This window comes from Protomyctophum parallelum, assembly GCF_964188405.1.
Source record: "Protomyctophum parallelum genome assembly, chromosome: 4".
Taxonomy (NCBI): Eukaryota; Metazoa; Chordata; class Actinopteri; order Myctophiformes; family Myctophidae; genus Protomyctophum; species Protomyctophum parallelum.
The window spans coordinates 28,524,535-28,548,241 of record NC_139700.1 but is presented as its reverse complement, the minus strand read 5'-3'; the positions used below and the strand labels follow the sequence as shown (position 1 = coordinate 28,548,241).

At 41.1% G+C, this 23,707-nt stretch overlaps 1 protein-coding gene across 2 annotated transcripts; it reads right to left on the bottom strand.

The window, feature by feature from the left end:
• Positions 1–479: 479 nt before the first annotated feature.
• On the bottom strand, positions 480–21,305 carry nap1l4a (nucleosome assembly protein 1-like 4a). 2 transcript variants are annotated; one of them, XM_083762657.1, is made up of 15 exons: positions 21,230–21,305; positions 20,228–20,253; positions 19,849–19,921; positions 17,874–18,018; positions 13,356–13,442; positions 12,667–12,798; positions 11,493–11,564; positions 11,210–11,349; positions 8,695–8,840; positions 6,336–6,355; positions 6,112–6,231; positions 5,008–5,043; positions 4,858–4,911; positions 3,803–3,841; positions 480–2,808 (listed from the first exon to the last, which is right to left on the bottom strand). In XM_083762657.1, the coding sequence occupies exons 1-14, from the start codon at positions 21,298–21,300 to the stop codon at positions 3,836–3,838; spliced, it is 1,128 nt and encodes a 375-aa protein (XP_083618783.1). In that variant the 5' UTR covers positions 21,301–21,305; the 3' UTR covers positions 480–2,808; positions 3,803–3,835. The 2 variants fall into 2 exon arrangements, with proteins under 2 accessions (XP_083618783.1, XP_083618782.1); XM_083762656.1 differs by lacking the exon at positions 3,803–3,841.
• Between the last annotated feature and the right edge of the window lie 2,402 nt (positions 21,306–23,707).

The window sequence follows — 23,707 nt, the reverse complement described above, 5'->3', positions numbered from 1 at the left end:
GATAGACAGCAAGAGGCCAGGGAGGAGAGAAAAGAGGAGACATCGTCATAAAAGGGTTTGGGGTGTTCTTGAAACAAGACCCAAAACCTAGATTGAGGGTGAAGCAAAAGGAGGCACTGGAGGAGGAAGGAGAAAGGACTGTTGAACCCATACTCTAAACTGCCGACAGTGAACATGCGTGTAGTCACGATGGCATCACACGCTGACATGATCTGATCTTCAAGATGAGTCATTTTGCCATCTTGCATTGTTAGCTTGAATATCTGTTTGTCGCAACAAACTCTTTGATGTGACGATCATACATTAACCTCCAGTACCCGCTACATCTCAGCAACACATCATTCCATGGCTTAATTGCAGTACATCCTGAGCTTTGGCATACAAGCGTCACAGGCTAAATCTACAAACTCAGTAATCAGAAGAACAGTGTAATCTTCTAGAATGATAGATTATTTTACACATACAGGCACACACAAAAATCTTTTCATGTCGCACAACTTTAATAGAATATTTTAACTAATTCTGTACAAATTGAAAAGAAATATTGCGCAAGTAACAAATTGTGAAGAACCAGATAAGGCCATTGATAGCACACGGTTCAATGTGGGAGGTTTGAAAGTGTCACCGTGGCTTTGAGAGACTCTCAGACGAGATCTACAATCTTTCTTTTTTTTTTCCTTTCAAGAGGGTGGGGGTCTTATCACACTGCCACCGTTATCAATGACCACAGTTAACCAGGCAAAGGTGTCCAAGGTGTCCACAGTACCAACCGACCGACATCCAAGGGCAGTAAAAAATATGCCAACCGCTTACATTCCACTGACATGTTAGACAAAGACAGAACGTTTTTTTATAAACAAAAATAAGGAAATTCTGAATTGCATTAAACCATGTGTTAACAAGAAAATGGACAGAACGCTTATGGGGAGGTTTTTGGCTTCTCGTCATCACAACAAGGGGGGTTCTAGAATCAGTTGGGATTCTACACACAATTCCGGCAATCGAACAACCCTGCCGCTTATCCCCTCACAACGTTCATTCTAGTAGATAGATACATGGTGCATACATGGATCATGTGTAAACCCTGAAATCACTGCAACAAAGTTTACGGTCAGACGATCAACTTCCATGAAAGATCAACTACCGGTAGAGTAAAGCGTTAGGCTATGAGAGAACAGTTGGAAGACAAGGTCAAGCTTACCATGATTATTAGGGTTAGTAAAAGAGAGAAAGTGCAACCCCAACAGCTTTCTGATAATGCTAATCTATTCTTTTCATTTCCTTGTTAACACAAGTTGAAAGAGCATATCGTAAGGGGCAAGGACAAAAGACTTAAGGGGGAGACTTTACAGATTTTCAACCTGAATCATGTCATTCCATTGAGGACGCGAATAAAACACGTGGTAAAAAAAAAATCGCTTGTCACCCTTCTAAGGAATACTTTGCCAATTTTAAAACTTGTCTTTCATTTATAATGCAAATAGTGTTGTGGTGCAGAAAAAGTGTTGTTTGTAGATCTGCCATTTTCAAAACATGTCCAAACTTGGGATGCTAGGCTGAAAGTGGTCATACCATAAAGGAATGGAGGTTGGGTTTAAGGAATTGGCCAAGTATTCCCTTTCCGGGACAGTTTTAATAGACACCTTTGCACAACCCAGGTCTCATTTAATCCCGTCACCTTAAATGAGTCCAACTGTCCACTAAGTACTTTTGTTTTATGCTTGTTAAGCCCAGCATACCTGGGCACAATCAAAGCAGTAGTAGTAATGCTTGAAACAAGTTTATATATTAAAAAATACAGTTTGGCAGTATAAATGACTTTTTTTGTGTTAATCTGCTAATGCAAATCCTGAATGAGATCTGAGCCGATGAGAATGGGCCTCGAACTACAACTGAATGAGATCTGAGCCGATGAGAATGGGCCTCGAACTACAACTGCTGTGTGGGCCCAATATGCATTCTCATAACGCACCCCTTCATCAAAAGGTGTATGAAACTAGAATAAATATTTAAATGACGATGAACATTAAAAAAGTAAATTAATTTCAGAACGATAACATTGTGTCTCTTAAAAAACACCATAACAGAAAAAAGGACAAAAAAGAAAAGAAAGAAAGATCAGCAACCCCAGTGATCATATTAAGTCATTCCTGTTCAGCAGTTTCTTGGTAAACTAACACTTATCTTATTGGCATTAAAAAACCCTGAGTAACTGATTTGTTTCTATTAAACTTAAGATGGGATCCACGGCACTCTTTCTCCAAGCCATTTGTTATTTACCACTTCTTAATATTTCGAGGTTCATGGCAGTAGTCACCTTACCATACAAGCCTAATGAGATGTTGTGGTTATTTCATATGTGTTATAACACGGATAAAGCACAAATAGAACTAAATGGACCTCAGGTCCACTTGGTTATATTTGTATAAAGTACATTTGTACTTTATTTCGAGTTACAAATGGATACATTAGGATGACTTTACTGTGTAACTAGAGGCAAGTCACTTCTGCTTTGAGTATGAATGAAGCCAAACTAATGTAGGGCGGGACAAATGAAAAGGTCAGAGAGGTCGATCATGCTATCATGGCAAAAACACTGTTTGGTTGAGTTTCTATTGCGTCTGGATGAGAAGAGTTCATAAAGGGGTAGGAGCCTGCAAAGGGGGTGGGGGGGGTAGGAGGAGGAGTTGCTGATTGGTGGAGGACCGATTTTGACGGACAGCGGACGCAGTCTCCCGCCCAAAGCTTCTTCCCCTGAAACACGGCAGGTTACTGCTGTTTGCATTCGGCAGGCTGGGCTTCTGCTTTCTGTGGGGGGAAGGAAGAAGAAGAAAGGGAGAGAGGATGAGGAGTGCTGAAGAACTACCAAAAGAATAAAATAAAATAAAATGATGAGGATGAAATAAGACGGACGCTAGCCAAGCTGCAGGACGCTCACCAGCGAACAGACTTGGATGAAAAGATAAGACCAACTAGGACACGAACAGAGTTAAAAGAAGATGGAAGCTGGAAGCATACTTCAAGATAAGTTGAGGCTTTGCCAAATAAATTGAGTTTTTACATAGGCCCATCTACATGCATAAACTTTTAATAAGTAAAGCCATAATCCTTCTAATCCATAATCAGTACATTTATTCACATGTATTTTTTCTATTGTTAGGGGTATTGGAGCCATTCATCAATTTGTATTTGGGGGCGGGTCGCGGGGGAACAAGGGGTCGCAAGACCATGTCATAAAGCATTTTTGGGGGTCTTCAGCTCCTCAGTTTGAGAACCCCAGGTTTAATGTCCAAAACTGGTACTTCAAAACGAGTCGCTTCGCCTTCAATGCTCACGCCACGTTTCGAGCTGGTAGATGTGCTACTTTCGAGTGACGCTGTAGCATGATTAAATAGAGCGTTAATTTACAAAAGAAACACCAAAAGTTTTAATATGGAGATGTCTGCCCGACAGCAACAAATTGATATGGGTAGTCAGACAGCTTCTACTGTAATATTACTGTACTGAAGTATGCTGCAGCCCTCAGACTGAGTTTGTAGGGCAGAGGGAGCCATGTTAAAGACACCTGGGACGATCGATGGAATGAACTTAAGAAAGGAAAAGGTGTGTGGGGGTGGCAGAGGTTAAGGAGTGACTGCTATCTGGATGTGAGCGACCCCTGAGAGGACTACCGATACGGGACAGTCCCGGACGGAGAAGTTAAAGAGGTCAACAACAACAGAGGAGAAGACAATGAGCCGATAGCTGAAAAGGACAGAGTAGCGATTGTAATGCGGGAGGCCCGTCCGTATTTCTCCCTTACCTAGAAATGCATGGGTGAGAATGATTTGATTGGTTATGCCTGTAATGGAAGGGAATCCAGGGGACAGGGGAGGGAGAGGAACGGGGAGAGACAATATTCACAGTTGTAATTACTGAAAATCAAAATGTTATTTGATGAATGTCACAAACATAACTGGATTGTTAGAGAAATGAGTCAGGATTTCTGACTTGTTTGAGCCTCAGGCACACCAATGGTGTATTGATGAGCTCAAAGATATATATTTTTAGGACGTTAATGTATACATTAAAAACATGGTTATATTAAAAACATGGTTAAAATAAGGAGATATGTTTCTGCCCGACAGCAACGATATGTAAAGGCACCAGTGAGTAATTAAATACCACTAATACCATGAATATATGTAAAGACACCAGTAAGTACAAAGTAGGGCATTCACTTGTAGTCATGTTTACTAGTCAACTAGTTGTTTAACTACCTATTCTTTTTGGAAATAAAGATTTGTACATTTAAAAACTGTGTACATTGGTGACTATAACTATAATCTACCTGATCTTGAGACCTACAAAAGAAAGAAAAACATTTTATCAACTAGTATCAAGGTTGACTAGTGGATTTACTGGTCGACTAGTTGAGTAGTTGCTTAATGCCCTAGTACAAAGTAGACAGAAGAAAACACCACATGGAGCTACAGTGGATGCAGTGTGAACTGTGAAGCATGTAGGTAATGGTCCAACAGTGGTAGAAATACAACATAGGGCTGAGCAAATATCACAATATACCTCAATACTTATTGTGACAATACCGTTATGTGACAATAATGCTTTTAATGATTTTTAATAATGTACAGGTATGTCAGCTATTTTAGCCATTAAAAAAGTGATGATTATTAAGTGATTATGTCATCACTATATCAGAATATCAAAAATCCCAGGTAATATAATAGTCTCATATCACAAATCACGATATGGACCTAATATATAATATATGAATAGAATATGGACATACTGCCCAGCCCTACTACCCAGAGTCACGGCACCCTTCCCCACAAAGAGAAGCATTGCACAGACACTGACCTTGGGGTCAGAATCTCCCTCCTCGTCATCGTCATCACCTTCCTCTTCCTCTCCCTGAAATGTTCACGTGAGACAAGGAGACGAGGTGTGAGTGAGAGAAGAAAACATGCAAGGTTGTTTATATGCAAGACAAAAAGAAGAAAAACTGACCTCTTCATCTCCCTCGTCCAGTTCCTCCTCTTCAAACTGCATTAAGAAGGCAAAAGGGACAAGACACAGTAAGTATTATGAAGTATCAAGTCTGTGCTTTTGACAGGTTGACAAGAAAAAGAAAAAAAAACCTGCAGCTGGCATGTAGTAAGAGCTCTTTTCGATCAAATGTGGAGCACATGTTCATGGAGCATAATAAAGCATAATAAAAAATAATGAAAATATGACCAAGTCCAAATGTGTGATTTGTGAAATGATATGAAAGGAGTGTAGACCCCACCCACACTAGCGCTGCGTTTCCCCAAACACATGTAAAATTATGATGTTCTAGTAATGTCGTTCCATATATTTTTGAAATGCTTCTATATTGATCATATATTCGTAACAGGTGCGACAGTGCACATGCGTCGTCAAAATATTTGCTGCACGGCAGATCAAAGGAATTCAAGGAGCTTTCCCAAGTCTGTATACATACGGACGTCGACGCTAGGTGGCGTCATAACCCAGGCCCGTATGTATGTCTGTATATATATATATATATATATATATATATATATATATATATATATATATATATGTATCCCCAACGTATACTCCATCTATATAATGGTTGAGTCCTACGGAAGCTTTTAACATTCGGTTCCTATAGCAACGCCACACACAACGTTCCAACTATGGGATTGCAAATATAATCCCAGTGCAAACCAGTCGAAAGGAGGATTTTCAAACCTCTATAAATCGGAATCCAGGAGAGCTGTCCTTGGTGGATTTTCTGCCATCCACATTCTGGATTTAATTTGTACCGCGACGCTGTCGCCATGAAAAAGCTTCTGACAAAAGGTAAACAGTGTGTGCTTGTTCTAATGCTGTTAGAGTGTGTGTAGCGAGTGTGTGTGTGTGTGTGTGTGTGGGGGGGGGGGGATCCATCTTTTAAAGTGAACGCGTATGCTGGCACTGGGAACTGGGGTTTATGCTAACAGAGATAGAGTTAAGAGCTTGTAGATTGGCTCATTTATGTTCACGACATGCTGGCTTCTTTGGAATCAAAATGGTGTGTGTGTGTGTGTATGTTTGCGCGTGAGCGCGCACGAGACAATCACTCACGCTCTCGTCATCTTCCAGGGCTTCTCCGGTGAAGTACAGAACCGCTCTGGGAACTATCCTCTCACGGAAGAAGTGACCGATCTCAAAGTCCGAGGCTAGAGTGAACTCAGAGTCCTCGTCCTGCCAGAGACAAAATAACACTCAGTTCACACACGGTTACGTCCTACAGTGGCTGGCTGTGTCTTTTTATTTAAAATATATGCTGGATGCTACAGTTTACTTACCAACTCTCCATCTGGATTAACTGCAAGAGAAATTGAAACAGTATAATTCAGTTTCATGAACATGTATCCTCTTCACAGCTTTACACAACAATGAGCAGATAAACATATGGACATGATTTCCTCTGGGATTAAAGCAAAAACAAATCTCATGACTAATGAGATAACTTGACTAAACAAAAGACTGAGATTTTCGTCCAAATGTGTGATTTGTGAAAAGGCCTGGGAAAAGAGCCTCAGCTTCCTAAACAAGTCACAATGATGTAGAATCATGATTTCCAGAAGAAATTGCAGATTGAGGCTTTAAGCTAAAAATGACTGTCGAGACTGAGAACTTTAATCCATTTCTGTAACGTAAAATTATCAGAAGTAACTGTAAACTGTTACTTCCCCAACCCCACTATAGACTACACATTGATTTTAGTGGCAACACCTCCTTTTTCGTCTTCATGAATAACTTTAAGGGATGAGAAACTACTTTGTTGACAGTGGTTGATGACTGATCAGGGGTTGATACTAACGCCTGCCCGACTGACTGGGGCAGGTAAATAATATGGTCAGGCAGGTGAAGTTTGCTACTGGGTTGCCCGATCGGGCAGGTGCGCGACGAGTGCAACTAAGACGACGAGTAGTTTAGTGCATTGAAGGGGGTAATGGGCAAATTGTCAAAAGCAGAACCTCCGTGACCGTTTTTCCTGCTAAAATGCTAAAAACAAATGTATGCTATAGAACGGTTCCCCCTATCAGCCATCAGTCCTACACACCGTGTGTCCACACAGACAGTGTGTAGGACAGTGCTTCTCAAAGTGGGATCTGGGGACCCCCAGGGGTCCCTTCAGGGAGTTCCAGCCTCACAGCTAAAAAACTATCTTTATATATCGTTGCTGTCAGGAGGAAACACCCCAATTCAATTTTTGAAAAGTAGTAAAAAGCACTGGACAAAACCTCAACTCCATCGGACCCTCAAACTGTCTGCTAAAACAGCAAACTCCACCAACTCTCCCCGTCTCATAAAAGTAACTGACAACTCTCCCCGTCTCATAAAAGTAACTGACAATACAATATATAAATTCACAACACCAACTTTGATGAGGCAGTATTGCTTTGAATTAAATATATAAGGTTTTCTTAATTTCCTGAAAGATTTATATTTTTCATTTACTGAAAATTTTACATTTTGGCGTTCGATGGTTTCTTCCCAACAGCAGAGATATATAAAATCATTAATTCATCTATAATAATCGTGATATTGAAGTCATGTCTCCCAGCCCTAACCACTGCAATAGCCAGAGAAAATGAAAAGGGGGAGGCGAGTGCCTACGCTAAATGAGAATGCGTTCACACATGTATTCTTTGCATGTGGAAATGAATGTGATTCACCTATGGACTCACAACTCTCCAAGGTGTGACCTGACATAATGAGCTATTTATATCATCCAGTGATGACACCACAGAGACCGTTCTTTGACCTAAAGTCAAAACTCATCAAGTTTGGCAGGAAAGCCAACATGAAAGCAAATCGTGATAGATTAACCATGTGAACCTTAGTGTCGCTCTGTATGCTAGGGAGGCACAACGCGTGGGAACCTTGTGAGCTTGTAGATCGCCTATTTTTGACAAAGATTTTGTGTAGAGAGGAAAAGGAGGGGGCCTAGTACCCACTCCGGGCACTTAAGTATATAGGGTTTAAGCCTACTGATACTATGAGTCTGTTAATCAAACAAAGTACAGAATCTGTTCAATGTGGAAATGGACACATTCTAGTTAGTGCATGGACATTTTAAATCTATTAATGTAGATAGACAATGCAAGATGATACCTTGAAGCATATTTGTCCCTAGTCATTTCTATTTACACAGGACTAGAGTCGAACACATTACACTCATGCTTGTTAAGTCAGATTACAAATTCTTTGTCAACTTTAAACTTCCATAGGTTAACATTGTGAATTGACTTCATTTTGTCTTTTGAACCTGCACTAGTTGTCAGGGAGGAGATAAAGGGGGGATGCAGTTCTGAACAGATAAAAATATAATGTAAGAGTAGCCGGAAAGATCACCACTAAGAGCAGGAGTCTGTCGCCATCTGCTGGTCATGTCAGCCCAGTGCCTGATGTGAGTCCCAATTACAATGTGGTTGGTTCACTCAACAGGACCATTTGGGGCAAAATGGATGTGGTTGATATTTCTAGTAGTAGCAGCTGGCGATTAAGAGGTAATTTATACTTTGTCATAAAGTGATGTATGTGTTCATTCAAAAACGTTCTTTGTAGAGTGACACGTGTTACTACGATGGACGAAGGTTCTTGAATAACACTGGAGGAAATTATTGGTTATTAACGCAGGTGGGTGCATGTTCTCACTTTTAACAGGGTTGAAGAAGTTGAAGAAGGAGTCATTGGGTACTTGTTTTGTAACCGTGCGGACGGTGCCACGGCCTTTATGCTTCTGCTTCTTCTTAATAGTTTTCACCGTCACGTCCTTCCCCTTGTGCCAATCAATCTGACAGCTGCAGCAGAGACAAGGGTAGAAATCATCTTAGAATAGTGGGTTTCTGTCATGCTGATTAGTAATGATAACAATTCCAAAAGTTTATGACATCACAAAAAAGCTAAATACATTTTACAAATAAGGATGCACCAATTGGAAATTTGTCCATTAGCCGATATCATTTGCAATAAAAAAATCACACCGTCAAAAGTTGGATGAATTGTATTGAATAAAATCTCTCTCTCTCTCTGCTCCTGTCTGCTAGCTGCACTAGCACTTGATGCTAATAAACCAACGTGTAAAGTGTGTAGTGCTCTACTCTTTGACACAACGGTACAGGACAACTTTGATCGTTGCATCGCTCACATTCCAGAGAGCCTCGGCTCGCGACTTCACCATGTGTCAGAAAGTACATTATTTCAAGCGTTCAGATTCAGAAAAGACCGGAGCCTCTAGTCAGCTAGTGCTACGCTACGGACTCTGATTGTGAATGTAAAAGAGAAGGAGGCGGACCGGCTCGTGTGTGCGCGCTAGAGATGTCACGGTGTCCGGTGATACCGGTGTTACCGGTGGGCGGGCACGCCACCGAGTACATTACTTGCACACCGATAGCACCGTTGTTTTTTTTTCTTTTAATACTAGACTATTTATTTTCTTGTGTAACCTATAAAACCCACTTCAGTTCATTTTCGTGTGGCACCCGTGTGCTTATAAGCAGGTTATCAATTCTTTAGTCAGATAACAGGTTGCATTATTATTATTATTATGAAGAGGACAGAAGTGATCTGCAGCAGGCAGAGCGGAGCTGTCTGAACACACCAGCATGGTGTCAGATTTCACTTTCGCTTTGGTGACAGGTCTGAGCTGCATTCAGACTAGTGCATTATACTTCCACAATGTTTTAGTGCTTTATTTACTCACAATAACCTGTAGCAACGGTGCGCTCTCAATTCATCCTGTAATGATTTCCTGTTAGCGTCTTGATCAACGCTGATAAAGGCTATGTGAGCTGCCTGAAACACGTGCGTTGTTGGTCTCGGTGATATGACTCGTATCATATGAGGAAAATAAAATGATGAAAAGAGTTCTGCTGGATTGCTTATCTTCTAGTTGCATTTTTTGACCGTGCCTGCCTATACTGCCTAAAGCCTTGACATAAATAATAACTTTGGAAGTGCAAGCCCTGTTGTAGTTTCTGTTTCTAAGCTTTCTGGATCAATGCGAGGCAGGTCTATTAGGACACCTAGTGGTTGGATTCGGTGTTACCGGTTTAACCGGTGTTGAGAAGCACGGTGAAAACGGTGGGGAAATTCTAACACCGCGACATCTCTAGTGCGCGCGCGCGCACGCACGCATGCAAGAGAGGGAGAGAGAGAGGGAGAATGAGAGAGAGAGGAAGGGAGAGAGAGAGAAAATAGCAGACTTGTGTTTCTACATAGCAGCAGTATTGATACTTTTACTTAAGTAAAACATTACAGTATTGTTTCCACCAGTGAATAGGCATAGCTATAAATACCATGTTTTACAATTATTTTATATTAGAAATTCTAATTATATGATCTAAATAGGCTATGAAGGTGAAAAACACAAAACAAAGAAAAAGAAAACAGGTGATGTGACTGGCCGGAATCAGTGTAGACTAGAGGGTTCTCATCTGGAGATGTTTGATGCCTCAGTCTCTTTGAAAAGATGGATGGATGCGGGACAGAAAGTCACTACATTTTAAATTCTGGCATGCATTTTTATACTTTAGTCATTTTATGTTATTTGTAAACCACATGTTATATTATTGTTTTTATGAATGTAAAAAAACGATTACATATTGGTGCTCCTTCAATTTTGGTGTGTGCTCCTAATTTTTTTCTGGTGCTCCTTCATTTTGAAATTGGGAGCACCAGTGCTACCAAGTAAAAAAGTTAATTTCGAGCCCTGTGTCATCTAATTTGGCGATACAGATGGCAGTCAACAAGGCAAGTATTGGCCGATACTTGTAAATACAAGATCCGGTCAGGACAGGTCATTGTTATCCAATCAGGAGAACTCTCCTGGAGAGAACTGTTTGTCCAATTTTGTCAACTCATTTTGTTTCATCACTTCTAATGTCACTATTAGGAAATGTTCTATTTACTAAAGAGCTGAAGAGACCACTATTACTGAACAAACACTATAGCAACGATTTAGAAAGATTGGCAAAAATATAGGTATTCAAAATGTATTTGACTGCCAGTAGAATTTAGGCAACCTTTGGCCAATCAGGTTCGGCTATATTATTTCTTACAGGCCTCATATACCCGTTATACCCCCTTTAAGTCAAGAGTCATAAATCAAAGAATTCTGACATTTTCAAATCCATGACATAGGAAACAAAGCTAACCAAAAGGCTCTTACCCTTCACAGTCAATGATCTCTGGTCCCTCAAAAGAGAAAGGGTCTGAAGTATCAGGCTCTGATTTCATCTTATAGACTTTAGTGAGGACAGCATTGTTGAAGTATCCGTTGGACTCGAAGTGAAACTCAAGTGTGAAACTCTGTGGACGCCACAATGGGAAAAGGACATTTCACACACTGTCACAGACGGACACACACAGACACACACACCTAAAAAACACTCTAGGTGCAACAGCTCAATGATGGGTAAAGATTCATTCAATTGTCACATAACGCCACTGACCATGGGCTGTCCAGGCTCCGAAAACTTGACCTGGACATCTTGGAGATGCTTCAGGATGGGCTCATCATGTTCCTGGTTGGAGGACACAAAGTTACTTTGTTGTTACATACCACATTCAGATTAGGACACTTTTTTTTCAACCAAGAAGACCAAACAAACATACTTCTGTGTAAATACACAACAACATGATTCAAGTTTCTTTATTAGAGATGTACCATTTCATTTATGACATACAGCCTATATGCCGAGTGTGATGGATCTATTTTGCGAATGAAAACTGCACATAACAGAAATAAAAATCAAGATTTAGATTTAGATTTTTTTAACAAGTTACATGAATTGCCATCTGTTTAATCATTGGATACTACAGGATCTTCTCCGGCTGTGAGAACTAAACGGTAACCAGAGAACTGGTCCTCCTGGGTTTGGAGGGTAAACAATTTTGGGGGGAGAGCTGGGAAAATCCCTTGTTTTACCCTTTAGGACACATTTCCAATCACTCCAACACACCATTTTATATTTGAAAACTCATTTCTATTCACTGTACAACCAGGTGGCAAGCAATACACAAGTCATGAAAACACAGTAGTTCTCATGAATGGCTTAGAAGTCACTGATTGACCATACCCCAGCTGAAAGATAAATGTATATTCCATTGTCAATGAAATATACATTATACTTGGTTTTATTACCTTAGTAAACAGTTCAAACAGCTTGCATTTTTGTAAAATTATGGTCCCATTCATTTACAAATTGATGCAAAAGGAGGTTATGTTTTGGGGGCTGTGATTGGGTTCTACTGGTGTTTTTAGTTGTACCTGCAGCAAATCACTGAGCATGTCCACACTCTAAAGGAGGTTATGTTTTGGGGGCTGTGATTGGGTTCTACTGGTGTTTTTAGTTGTACCTGTAGCAAATCACTGAGCATGTCCACACTCCAAAGGAGGTTATGTTTTGGGGGCTGTGATTGGGTTCTACTGGTGTTTTTAGTTGTACCTGTAGCAAATCACTGAGCATGTCCACACTCTAAAGGAGGTTATGTTTTGGGGGCTGTGATTGGGTTCTACTGGTGTTTTTAGTTGTACCTGTAGCAAATCACTGAGCATGTCCACACTCTAAAGGAGGTTATGTTTTGGGGGCTGTGATTGGGTTCTACTGGTGTTTTTAGTTGTACCTGTAGCAAATCACTGAGCATGTCCACACTCTTGAAGATGGTGAGCCAGAAATCTGGAATGCCTTTGGGGTCCTCCTCTGGTGTGGCATCCTCCTTCTTCTCCTCAACTGCTGCTTTTTTCTTAAGCTCCTCCTACAGGCAGTGGACAGGTAGCACACTTAATAACTACTTTGTAGGGGTGAAATGATAAATTTTAACATTTAACAGTGATATGGTGATATCACTACAGTATATCACTGTATCTTTCATTTTGACTGTCACGTTTGACTGTTAAGGTTTCAGTCTCCAGGAAAAAACCCTAAATAAAAAGGGAAGACATCATTGCACATAACCACACCAAAGGGTCTAATGAAGTAGTCACCTCATAAACACAAAACTGGAGAAAAAAAAATACAAAACACAGCACTCCATCTTTAAGAGAAAAAAATATATTATGGGTAAAAATGATTGTTAAAATCGATGCATTGATAGATAAGTTTACTGCATCGCTACACCCCTAAAACTTAAATACCTAATAAAAACAAAAAACACATTTCATCCACTGTTTTAAACTTGAAAAACTGAGTAACCAAGTTGATTCTGATTGGACCCAAATGCTTTCTTGAGGCAACATGTAAAGCAAACTGACTGGCTGTATGGATGGAAATAAACAGCCGTTGATAAGTTTCACTTATAAGAGCTGAACTTACTGCTAGGTCCTCCTCCTCTTCTTTATCACTTTGCCACTCGCATTCCTCATCTGTAGGTTCTACTGTGCCGGTCACAACTTGTCTTCTCTGTGAACATCAGACACAATTAAATTAAGAAATGCATAAAATCAGGAATATTGGCAGGCCCTATGAGACCAAAATTCAACATTATCTCTGAGCTCTTTTACCAGCTCTAATACTTCGTTGTATAACAAATAGCCGATCAACAAGGTCACAATGTGTCTCACGCAACATATTGTTAGCTTGTTTAAATTGTTTATAGCTAAATAAAGTGATCTTCACTACATAAAATATGAATTGGGGATGATGTGGCCTAAAAAAAAAAAACTTTGGTTTCCGATTGGCTGTCATTTTTGGGCTGAGTAGGTAGGGAATTTATTTTATTTTATTTTTTCATTTTATTTTTCGTGGGAAAGTTGGGTAGCAAGGAATTTATTTTATTTTATTTTTTCGTGGGAAGGATGGGTAGAGAGGATTTTTTTTAAACTTTTTTTTTTCCTACGGCAATGATGGATAGGCTTCTTTTTTAATAACTTCAATATTTGCCTGAAATACCATATTTTAAATAATGAATGGTTCAAGTACACATAACACTACGTCTACATGCCTACAGCTAAACATTTGAAAACGTTGAATAGAATGTCCACACACTGGTTGAATACTTAATACGCATGTTTCATGATAAATTATTTTTATGTGATGTATTCCCATGCTTTTTGTTCTTGCTTAATGTAAATCGCTCTGGATTAAGAGCGTCTGATAAATGCCTAAATTGTAAATTGTACTGTCTTACAGTAACTAGAAGGCTCTGACAGTAATGAAATGCACAGTCACGTCAAACTGCTGCCCCTCCTCCTGCCTGCAACTCAGTTCATTTGAACTGTGGAATCATGGCAGGTCTAAGACTACATTTGCAAGCCCCCTATTTTATTTAGTTGCGCCTGTGTTTTGGGGTGGCATGAATCTTTCATGCTTGTAAACATTGTGAAATCACGTGTACTTCATTTATTGGCCATCCAGTTTTAGGTAACGGTGGTGTCAGCAACAACCCACCTAACGTAAAACAACCTCTGCTTTCCAGCTCATGTTTTGACATAAAAAGTTAGAACGTGTTGCTGGCATCAACATAGCTATAGTGCTAGTTATTAAAAGACAAAAACATAGCTAACGTTAGCCCCATATATGATATGTGCCCTCTCCTCTCCCTACGCCCATTCATGTTTTGACATAAAAAGTTAGAACGTGTTGCTGGCATCAACATAGCTATAGTGCTAGTTATTAAAAGACAAAAACATAGCTAACGTTAGCCCCATATGTGCCCTCTCCTCTCCCTACGCTCATTCTGTAGCTCCGAGCACATATATGGGGCTAAGCTAACGTTAGCTAACGTTCTGACGGGGTAGAAGCATGAGCCGAATGGGTTTCCTCCTCCTCGCATCTCAGGGCTATAGATACCGAAAGTCAAACATGCCCAGCACGCACCCAGCCTGGGCGCCTAGAGGCTCCAGGGTGGGGGGGGAGAGTATGTCGGCTGAGATGATAGTCCATTTATCCGCTCGGTTGTGTCTCCCTTCTGCGGACTTAAACCGACACCGGCACGGTTTCACCTCCTTAATTATGTCTTCAAATGTTTTTGTACTCAATCGTATGATCTGTGGCGGTGCTTTGCACGGGCAGTGGACAGTCACAGACACCGTGCACAGGTCCATGCTGTATGTTGTCACTGTTGTGTTGTGTTGTGTTGTGCGTCTCCTCGCGATGACGCATTCCAAAACATTTGCGCACGTGATATTTTAGACGAAAGAAAACTTTATTTTGACTTCGCGCGTCCCAATGGTCTCATCAAAGATAATTTTAATTTTAATAAAGACCTTTTGGGTCTTACTCGGTCGCATTCTGAGCTTCTTTTTTTTTTTTTTTTTTTTTTCCACCAAATGCCAATAAAATAATATGAGTCGCGCATATTTAATAGAGTCGGTCGGCAACCGGAAACCAAAGTTTTTTTTTATTAGGCCTGTATGGCAGCCATAGACCGTATGGGCATGACAGGCCGGAATTGTAGGAGCACATCACGGACGACGAACGGTCGACGTGGACACCGCCGTCAATGGGTTGGATCGTACAGATTATTTATATGGACTATTATAAGCATCAACAATTAGCACTGTAACAATTACATCATCGTCTGATCATAATTAGTGCTATTAGAGACAATTGCAATTATTTTTCATCATGGTCAGAATAGTCTCCATGTTGAAAAATCGTCATACATTTTCAAAAGACGTAGAAATGGCAGCGGTGGAACTTTTCTCTTGTAAATGGGCTATTTTTTGCCATTTAAAAAGAAAATGAAGCATTCATTATTAAATACGCCCTTTTTTGGCCATAGTGTATAATTATTTTGATTATTAATACTGGTCATATCTTTGCATGTATAAGTTATGTGTAAGGCAAACAAGAGTTATGTTCCAATGTTCAATGCCAAAAAAACTAATTAAGGGTCAAGAAAATGTCATGATAGCGACAGCCCCATCAACAATTAAGTGAAATGCACATCTACACATGGGATTATTTTTATCGAGCCTCCAGGTCAGGAATCCGAAGCAGCCCTGCCACCCACACTGTCACACACTGCAGACAGGTGTTAAAGGCTTAGGGCTGCCAGTCTCAGTGTAACCCAGCTCAGTTGTGGTCACCACGTCCACAAATAGCCAAGATTGACTGATAAACAGTTGAATGTTTGTTGTGGTTGAATTTGATTTAACACAGAGCCCTATGTCCTTACGTAGGTAATATCGGCAGTAATGTCGGGACGCACACTTGAGTGCAGAGGACAAGGTGATCCATTCAAACATTATTTGGTGTGCATTCAATTGGCTATAAAATAGTAATACCCCAACCCATGCCAGATTTTTGGGTCTGACGTAGAAGAAGGTTTTTTTTTACTGATCTTGTGGAAAAACTACAACATTTTCTAATGAATTCTATATCTGAGAAGATTTCACTTAGTTATAAACAAATCACACAAATAACCACTTATGCCCGATTACAAATACACAAAATAGCTTACCTAAAAACTCAATGCATTATTTGCAACGTGATGCATTGTGAGCTTGTTTTTTTTTAAATGTTATAACTGTTACCAAGAATGATTGGGACACATTTGCTGCATAATTGGCAATTGCCGATGTCAAATAATGGCCGATATATCCGTCTGGCTCAATTTAATCATTTTAATCCTATTCATTGTCTGCCAGGAATGACAAAAGAAAATACATCCTAGAAAGCTTCCTACATTCTCCAAGATTTTTTCAAATGTAATTTAAATGTTATTAATTAACTCTGGTGTCCCTATTTTGGGCATGTCATACTTTGTCATAGGTGAATCTTTGACACGAGTGAGCTCCTAGGACCTAGATTGTCTATTTCTGAATAGCTGAACTACAAAATAGGGCTTAAGTGGTTAAACAAATAAATAGTATTTCATATTGATACAGCTTAAGTCACTGCATAAAACATAATACACAGAATGTTATAGTTCATAAAAAAAGGTACAGACTTTAATTTAGACATACTATTGGTCCGACTGTCATTAGACCGACAACCACCTCAAACCCTAACCCCAAGCATGGGAGCAGCGAGCGTTCGACCGCATGTCCGACCGTTGTTTCCGCATGTCGGTCCGTTGGTGTATCTAATCTGCGTGTGCATCCACATAAAAACAGCTTCAGGTATGGTACCACCAACTAGATTCTAGGTTGTTGCTGCGTGGGTGATGCATAATGAGGGAACAGCCATAGTGGATTTTGTTAACCTCCTCAGACCCAATTCCGACACAAACCCTTTTGTAACCAGAACTCATTTTAATGTTTAGGACACAAGAAACACTTTCCTAGGGTTTTTATGTGTGTAATAGTTCTTTAAAAAAATATTTTAGTCATGACTCCATGTTCATGACCCAAAAACCTGTCATGAAAATGGGGTCTCACTTCCTTAAGTTCCTGGACTACAAAGTCACACCTCCATGCAGCCTCCCCTCAAGGAGGGGAAGTGCACTAAAGCATTATGGGAATTGTAGGAATTCAGCAACCCTAGTCAACACACAGACTTCATTATTTTTCTGGCCATAGGGTGCAAATTTCAAATTGTGCTACTGTTATCTACTACAAATACTATTAACATTGAGTGACTGCAGTTTCTTCCAGCGGTGAAATGTCCCTTTAACCATCTATCGTTTACATCTCCTTAACTATCGTTTACATCTCCCCTAGACTCTAGGGAACTATCAAATTGTCACTCTAAAAAAAGCCGTCCATTTAGAATAGCCAGAACATTTAGAAAATTAGGTCCAAATTAGTTTCCGAGAACCTCATTTGAAACCAAGCCGTAGCGCCTGGAAACGAACTCTGAACCCGTGAAACACGTTTTCACAGCAAGATACAGTTCAGTTGGTTCTGGTGGTGGAAAAGTGCCACTAGCGACACCATGTTGCAGTACCTTGTCAAAGAGTGGTTGGTACATGGCTGCATATTTCCTCTCCAGCTCATGGACCTCATCATAGAACTTGGCTTCTATGTTGGCACACTGCACCTGTAGCCTCTTCAGGGCATGGACACGTCTCTTCACTGCTTTAGGGAGCATGCTGGAAGAAAAAAAGGCATCATATTTCTTTTTTAAAGACAAATTTAGATTATAAACATGAAGCAGCTGTCACTTTGCCACTTTTTAACCTGAAATCGTATTTTATTTTCAGGACTACATGTGAGAATGAAAATCTGAGATTAAACTTGTCAAGATTGGGTGATCAGATGACGCAGGGGTAAAGTTCCTGTCCTTTGAATGGGTTTGAATCCTCCATGGTGCTAGAAGCAAGGTGCTTCCACAAGTCGTAAACGATGGTCGTTTTCGGGGGAGGGAAGCCGGGTGATTGTTGTAGCTGCACCACAACTTGGGATATTCCTAGCCAACTGCTAATATGCCATAATTGACATCATGTATTTTACTCACTTCTAATTAGTCACAGAATATTCGTGATGGTTGGTAATGAGAGCCGTTCGTTGTGAGTTTGTGAGAAAATATCTGTTGGAAAATCCGTCCATGTAATCCATAGTTACAGCCCATTTAAGATTGCATGGTCTCTCATGGTGAAATTCAAATGTCACTTTGACAGAGCTGCTACCCGGAAATGCAAAGGAGGCGGGGTTCTGATGTGGCCTCCTGATGTGTTTCTTCAGAGTAAGTTACATAAGGTTGATCATAGGTTAGCCAATGCTCCCTCTAGCGGAAACAATGACTTGACATCACGTAACTGGCAATATTAGCCTTTGATAAAAAAGGATGCAACACCTCTGTGGAGGCGCTAGCTCCTCACTGGTGGCTGAGTAAGTAGGGGCAGCAGTGACAAGACTACAATGAGGCAGCCAATTCATAACGGCATAACATAGCATAAATTGAGAGAAGGGGGAGGGGTTAATTTTCAACTCTGATTTTTGTATAAAAGCAAAACTGTTTTAAGAGCTTGCCCTCAAATAGCTTTGTTAAATATGCCAACCAATGGAGAGCAGATGTGTTTCCCATAGGTAGGGCATGAATTTCTCTGTGGCATACATTTGCGACGGAAGGTCGCATTTACTATGAAAACATGCAATTCCCGTCAGTGTATCACTCAAATTCCCCATACATGGGAAAGCACAGCTAACCCTGTACACTCAAGACATGCTCCTTATATGGCCAGTACAGAATTCATTCCATGTTGATCTGGCCCAAAGCGCCAGCGCTCGCCCAGCAGTCTGCCATCAACGAGGCGGATGCGTGCACCTCGACCTTAAGGGCTTCTCACTTTTTAGGGAGAGGTCGCTTCTCGCCCTTAGGCGTCTTACTGGTAATTGATTACTGCAAATTTACAGCGCAGTACCAAGTCCTGCATTCACATTGGTGAATAATGCAGCAGTTTGCATCTTTGTACCTTTGTATTGTGACTCTCCTCGCCCCCATCTAGGCCTGTGACAATTATTACATAATCAAAATTATTTGAGATAATCGTCATAAGCGTTTCCATGTTAAATTTGGCACAGGTATACACTTGTGACATCGTTGGTCCTGGGAGGGAGTGGTGGGTGGGTGGGTTTGTTTCTTGTTTTTCTTTTACATGTGTCTTGTTTTTTTCTTTATTTATTCATAATGCCAGCATATTTAATGTTTGTCATGAATTTAAAAAAACAGTCGATAACACAAAAAAATAATTGTTTCCATGTTGACAAAAGGTTCATACATTTTGAAACCTTAGTATAAAATATGCCTTATTTGGATTTTTTGTATTGGTCATTGTCAGTCATTTCTTGTGTGCATTTAAGTTTGTCATATCTGCCCTTTGTAAACTTTTGTTTACAGGGCCTAAAAGACACCATTAAATCGTTAAATCACAATAATTAGTAAAAATGTCAATCATGACAGGCCTGTCCCCATCCCTTACCTTTCTATGTGAGTGTAACAGTCGCTTCTCTCCACATGCATTCCTGGAGCCTGCACCGCCTGATCTCCTTTTCCTTTATCATACATCAACACAAGCTCAGCATTACATTTACACTTATTTCTTACAGAATTTGTTTTGTTCATCTTGCCAATTCTTAAGCAAGACACTGTATGTATTTCGTTTCTTGCAGTGACTTGGCTGAGATCATCTGCAGTGTTACGATAAAATGTGAAGAGGAAAGTGTTTACATCATCACTCTGCCAGACTGCCACTGCAACCGTCTTACAGAAACTAGTGAGGCAATGCATAAGTCCTGCGTAGATGGAATGGCATAAGTAACAAAAAACCAAAAGAAAGCCCTTTAACAAATTGTTCTCACCTTTGCTCGCGTCCATTTCTGGGGGACTGAAACAGGCCAAAAGTCACAGAAAGGAGGACATTAGTACAATGTCATTTTAGTAGGCACACTGCCACAAATATATAGACATGTAACGAACACTAGCCGGCTGATATTAACAGATCATACATCAACAGGCTTGATGAGCCAACTGTGATTGTGAAATCAACAAGACCAACATTAGCTGTGAGCAGCCACGCGCAGGCCGATGACGCATTGGCTAGGCTAGCGGGTTTACAGCCAACGGTTGCTCTGGTCCATCCATAGCCGCCAAGAACGGTAGACTTCATAGCATTTAGAGTACAGTCACACTTCATGGCATGACAGCTGTTGTAGTGTCGGTCAATTTGACTTATTACGCGGACAATGTCAATTATTGTCCGTGGACATTATTCCAAAAGTTAACCGTGCGTGTGATACTGTCTGTGTCCTGTCCACCGCACGCGCGCACACATACACACACAATGTATGGGCGGTTCCATGCATGGACCTCTGACAGCTGCTAATCCAGCTAGCTTAACGTTAGCCAGTGCGGTGTATAGTTAGCATTAGCCCTGGTCCAGTGCTTATATAGCGAGTCTCACTGGACCAGGGCTAAGTTAGCATTAGCACACATGTGCAAGAAAGGTTCGTGATGTCAACAGGCTCGACCAGCAAAGCGTTCAAAGCTATAGCCATTAGCGTGTCAACAATAAGTAGCATTAGCAGCGCCTCATCTCGACTTTCCCCCGCGGTTGTTCCCACGTTAACGTTAGCAACACTCGGCTAGGGTAGCAGCATGCATGGGGCATGAATGATGCTAACGATGATAGCTTAGCTAGCAGTTAGCTGGCGGGTTAAATAGCAGCTGAGCAGAACTGAGCGTGAGAGACAATTCGACACAAGTCTAAATGTGTCATTATACGAGGCGACATTGTCGCGACCGCTCCAATGTCGTCGTTACAGCAGGACAACAGTGTTATTGTTATAAAGCTGTCCACTTACCTCTTCGGCATTGCAAGTAGTAGCAGCCTGGGCTTTCTCCTCAAGCGCCTGAGCGACGCACTCGAACTCATCCTCCTCCTCGGCGCTGATTGGACGGTGTGGGGACGGGAGGGCGGGGGCTCACCTGTCAGTTTCACTCGTCCTCAACGCCGACTGGTCAGTCTGAGGAACAGGGAGGAGGGACTGGAGAGGGGAAAGTTGTGTCGAGCAGTGGTTTGTTGCCAAGTCTGCTTATTACAAGCGACTTTGGGCTTGTTATTTTTCTATAATGTCACTTGCAAATAGTTCCACCCATAAAACAGGGTTATCAAGCTGTGGGCTAGCCTAGCGCACACACAAAATGCATTGAAATGGCTGTGGGGGGGTGCCTCGTGCCTCCGGCTCTGGGTGTGTGCCGAAGGAGGCACACACCCAGAGGCATCTACCTTTTTATTAGTTTAAAGCAGTGGATCTCAAATGTTTTCATGGCCCATTCACAATACTGTTGTTGAGCAAATAAATACACACCTGCCTCTGATTGGCCCCCCTTGAGAATTCTCACATTCTAATACAGATCGCAGACCAATTCTGCCAGTCAACTCGGTGGCGTGCTGGTCTAATCATTAGATTGCGATTCCACACCTCCCAGCTGCCGGCAACAACCGTAGACTATTTTTTTTGTCCGATAAAGTATACTTTTAGACCACGACGGGAGGGCCAACTCTAGCACACTTGAGCCATGAGAGAAACCACTGAGCACGCTAAATCACACAAGTTGCCGTGTCGAACATTGCGAAGTTCGTTTGAGCAGACGCAGCCAGGTTTGAGTTGCAACCCGTTATGGACAGAATAATAAATTATTACCCCCTCAAGGCAATGCCAACACGAGCAATATTTCCCACCATGGACTCATAGTAACCTTGCGTCAGTGTCACCACTTTCCACCCCGGAGGCACGCTGGGCAAGACCTACGCTGTGGAGTACATTGCTGGAATTTGGCGGAATTAGCAGGATTTTGCCTAATTACCGCTCAAGGAAAAGACGTTGACGCTTAACCAATCTGTTTACATTCTCTGTGTAGCCTATGAAACAAGTGTTGTGATTGGTCGAAAAATATCGTATCCGGGGGAAATACATCTGACGGATGTTACAGACCAACACTTCCGGCTATGCAATCTCTGCCTTATATTGTGACCAGGCCTTTCTCTTCGCAGATGAGTAAGGCTGTGACCGAGGCTACCTCAGAGGACAGTCTGGTAACCACAGAGCAAAGACGGGCAGTGTCGGTATAGGCCAATCAGAGGCAGGTGGGGGCGGGCCGCGGGTCTTTGCGCAACAGTAACAGAGATTTATTTGAAAATAGCACAGACAACAATGCATTGCATGCTTTGTTTGATATAGTCATGTAATCGTGTGTGTGCTCATGTGACCTGCTCATGTGACCTCCCTTCTTTTAGGCTTGTTTCTCTCAAACAATCTGGCAACACTGCATGGTTTCACTTGCCAGTCCATTTGTCATCACGAGGAGGCATTCACAACAACACAGTCACGATTCTACACAGTCGCGTCATGAAGATGCCAAATGCCGCTCGCGGCAGGAGTCTCTTCCTGGTTTTTAGACAGCTGGTGGATAGAAATGAAGCTCCACGCTGCAACGTGCAGCGTTGGCCAGAAAGCCGGAAACGCTTTGCCAACGTTGCAAGTCGCAAAACAATTAACAATTAACACAATAATACATGTCAACAACAAATAATACGAAACAATGTACATAAGAGGAAATGCAAGAAAGAAAACGACTGACACATTTACAGTACCTCCCCTGGGCCCTGTGGTCTCCTGATAAATGTATTATCAGGTCAATTTAGAAAGAAACCATTCTGATGAGAGATGGGCAAAAATCACATCACACCAATCCTGCTTTCCCCTCCAGCAGTGTTGTTTTTGTCGACTAAAACTAAGACGAAAAATGTTCGTCGACTACCTTTTTTCACTGACGAAAACTAAATGGAAACTAAATGAAAACAAAGCTATGACGACAAAAACTAAGACTAAATATATCGACAATTTCGTCACAAAATAAAAACGAGACTAAAATATTAGGAATGGACTATAGTGGACAAAAGATCCAGTACAGCAAGTCATTTTACACTGAAAATAGCCGATCTACATAAAATCTGCCATTACGACGGCATCAAGGCCCGCCAAAACACATTTTATCGACTAAATCAACTGCAGATTTAGTCGACTAAAATTGCATGACATTTAGTCAACTAAAACTAGACTAACACTAATCAATTCCAGGTGACTAAAATGTGACTTAAACTAAGTGAAAACTATTCAAGAGACTATGACTAAAACTGAAATAGAAATTTGCTGCCAAAAACAACACTGCCCTCCAGGATGGGTACGAGCTCTGCCTTATCAGAGCATTATGGCTCCATTCTGGGCTGCTCTTCATGTGTGGAATACTCACACTGACCACCTGAGAGCACCACAGAC

Bases quoted from the DNA above. Each gene is read 5' to 3' on its own strand.
- nap1l4a (XM_083762656.1), bottom strand. From the start codon at position 21,300: ATGAGTTCGAGTGCGTCGCTCAGGCGCTTGAGGAGAAAGCCCAGGCTG. The intron at 5,044-6,111 runs GTGAGTGATTGT...TTCTTAATGCAG, and splicing joins CCCTGGAAGATGACGAGAGC to TTTGAAGAGGAGGAACTGGA. The intron at 4,912-5,007 runs GTCAGTTTTTCT...TGAACATTTCAG, and splicing joins TGGACGAGGGAGATGAAGAG to GGAGAGGAAGAGGAAGGTGA.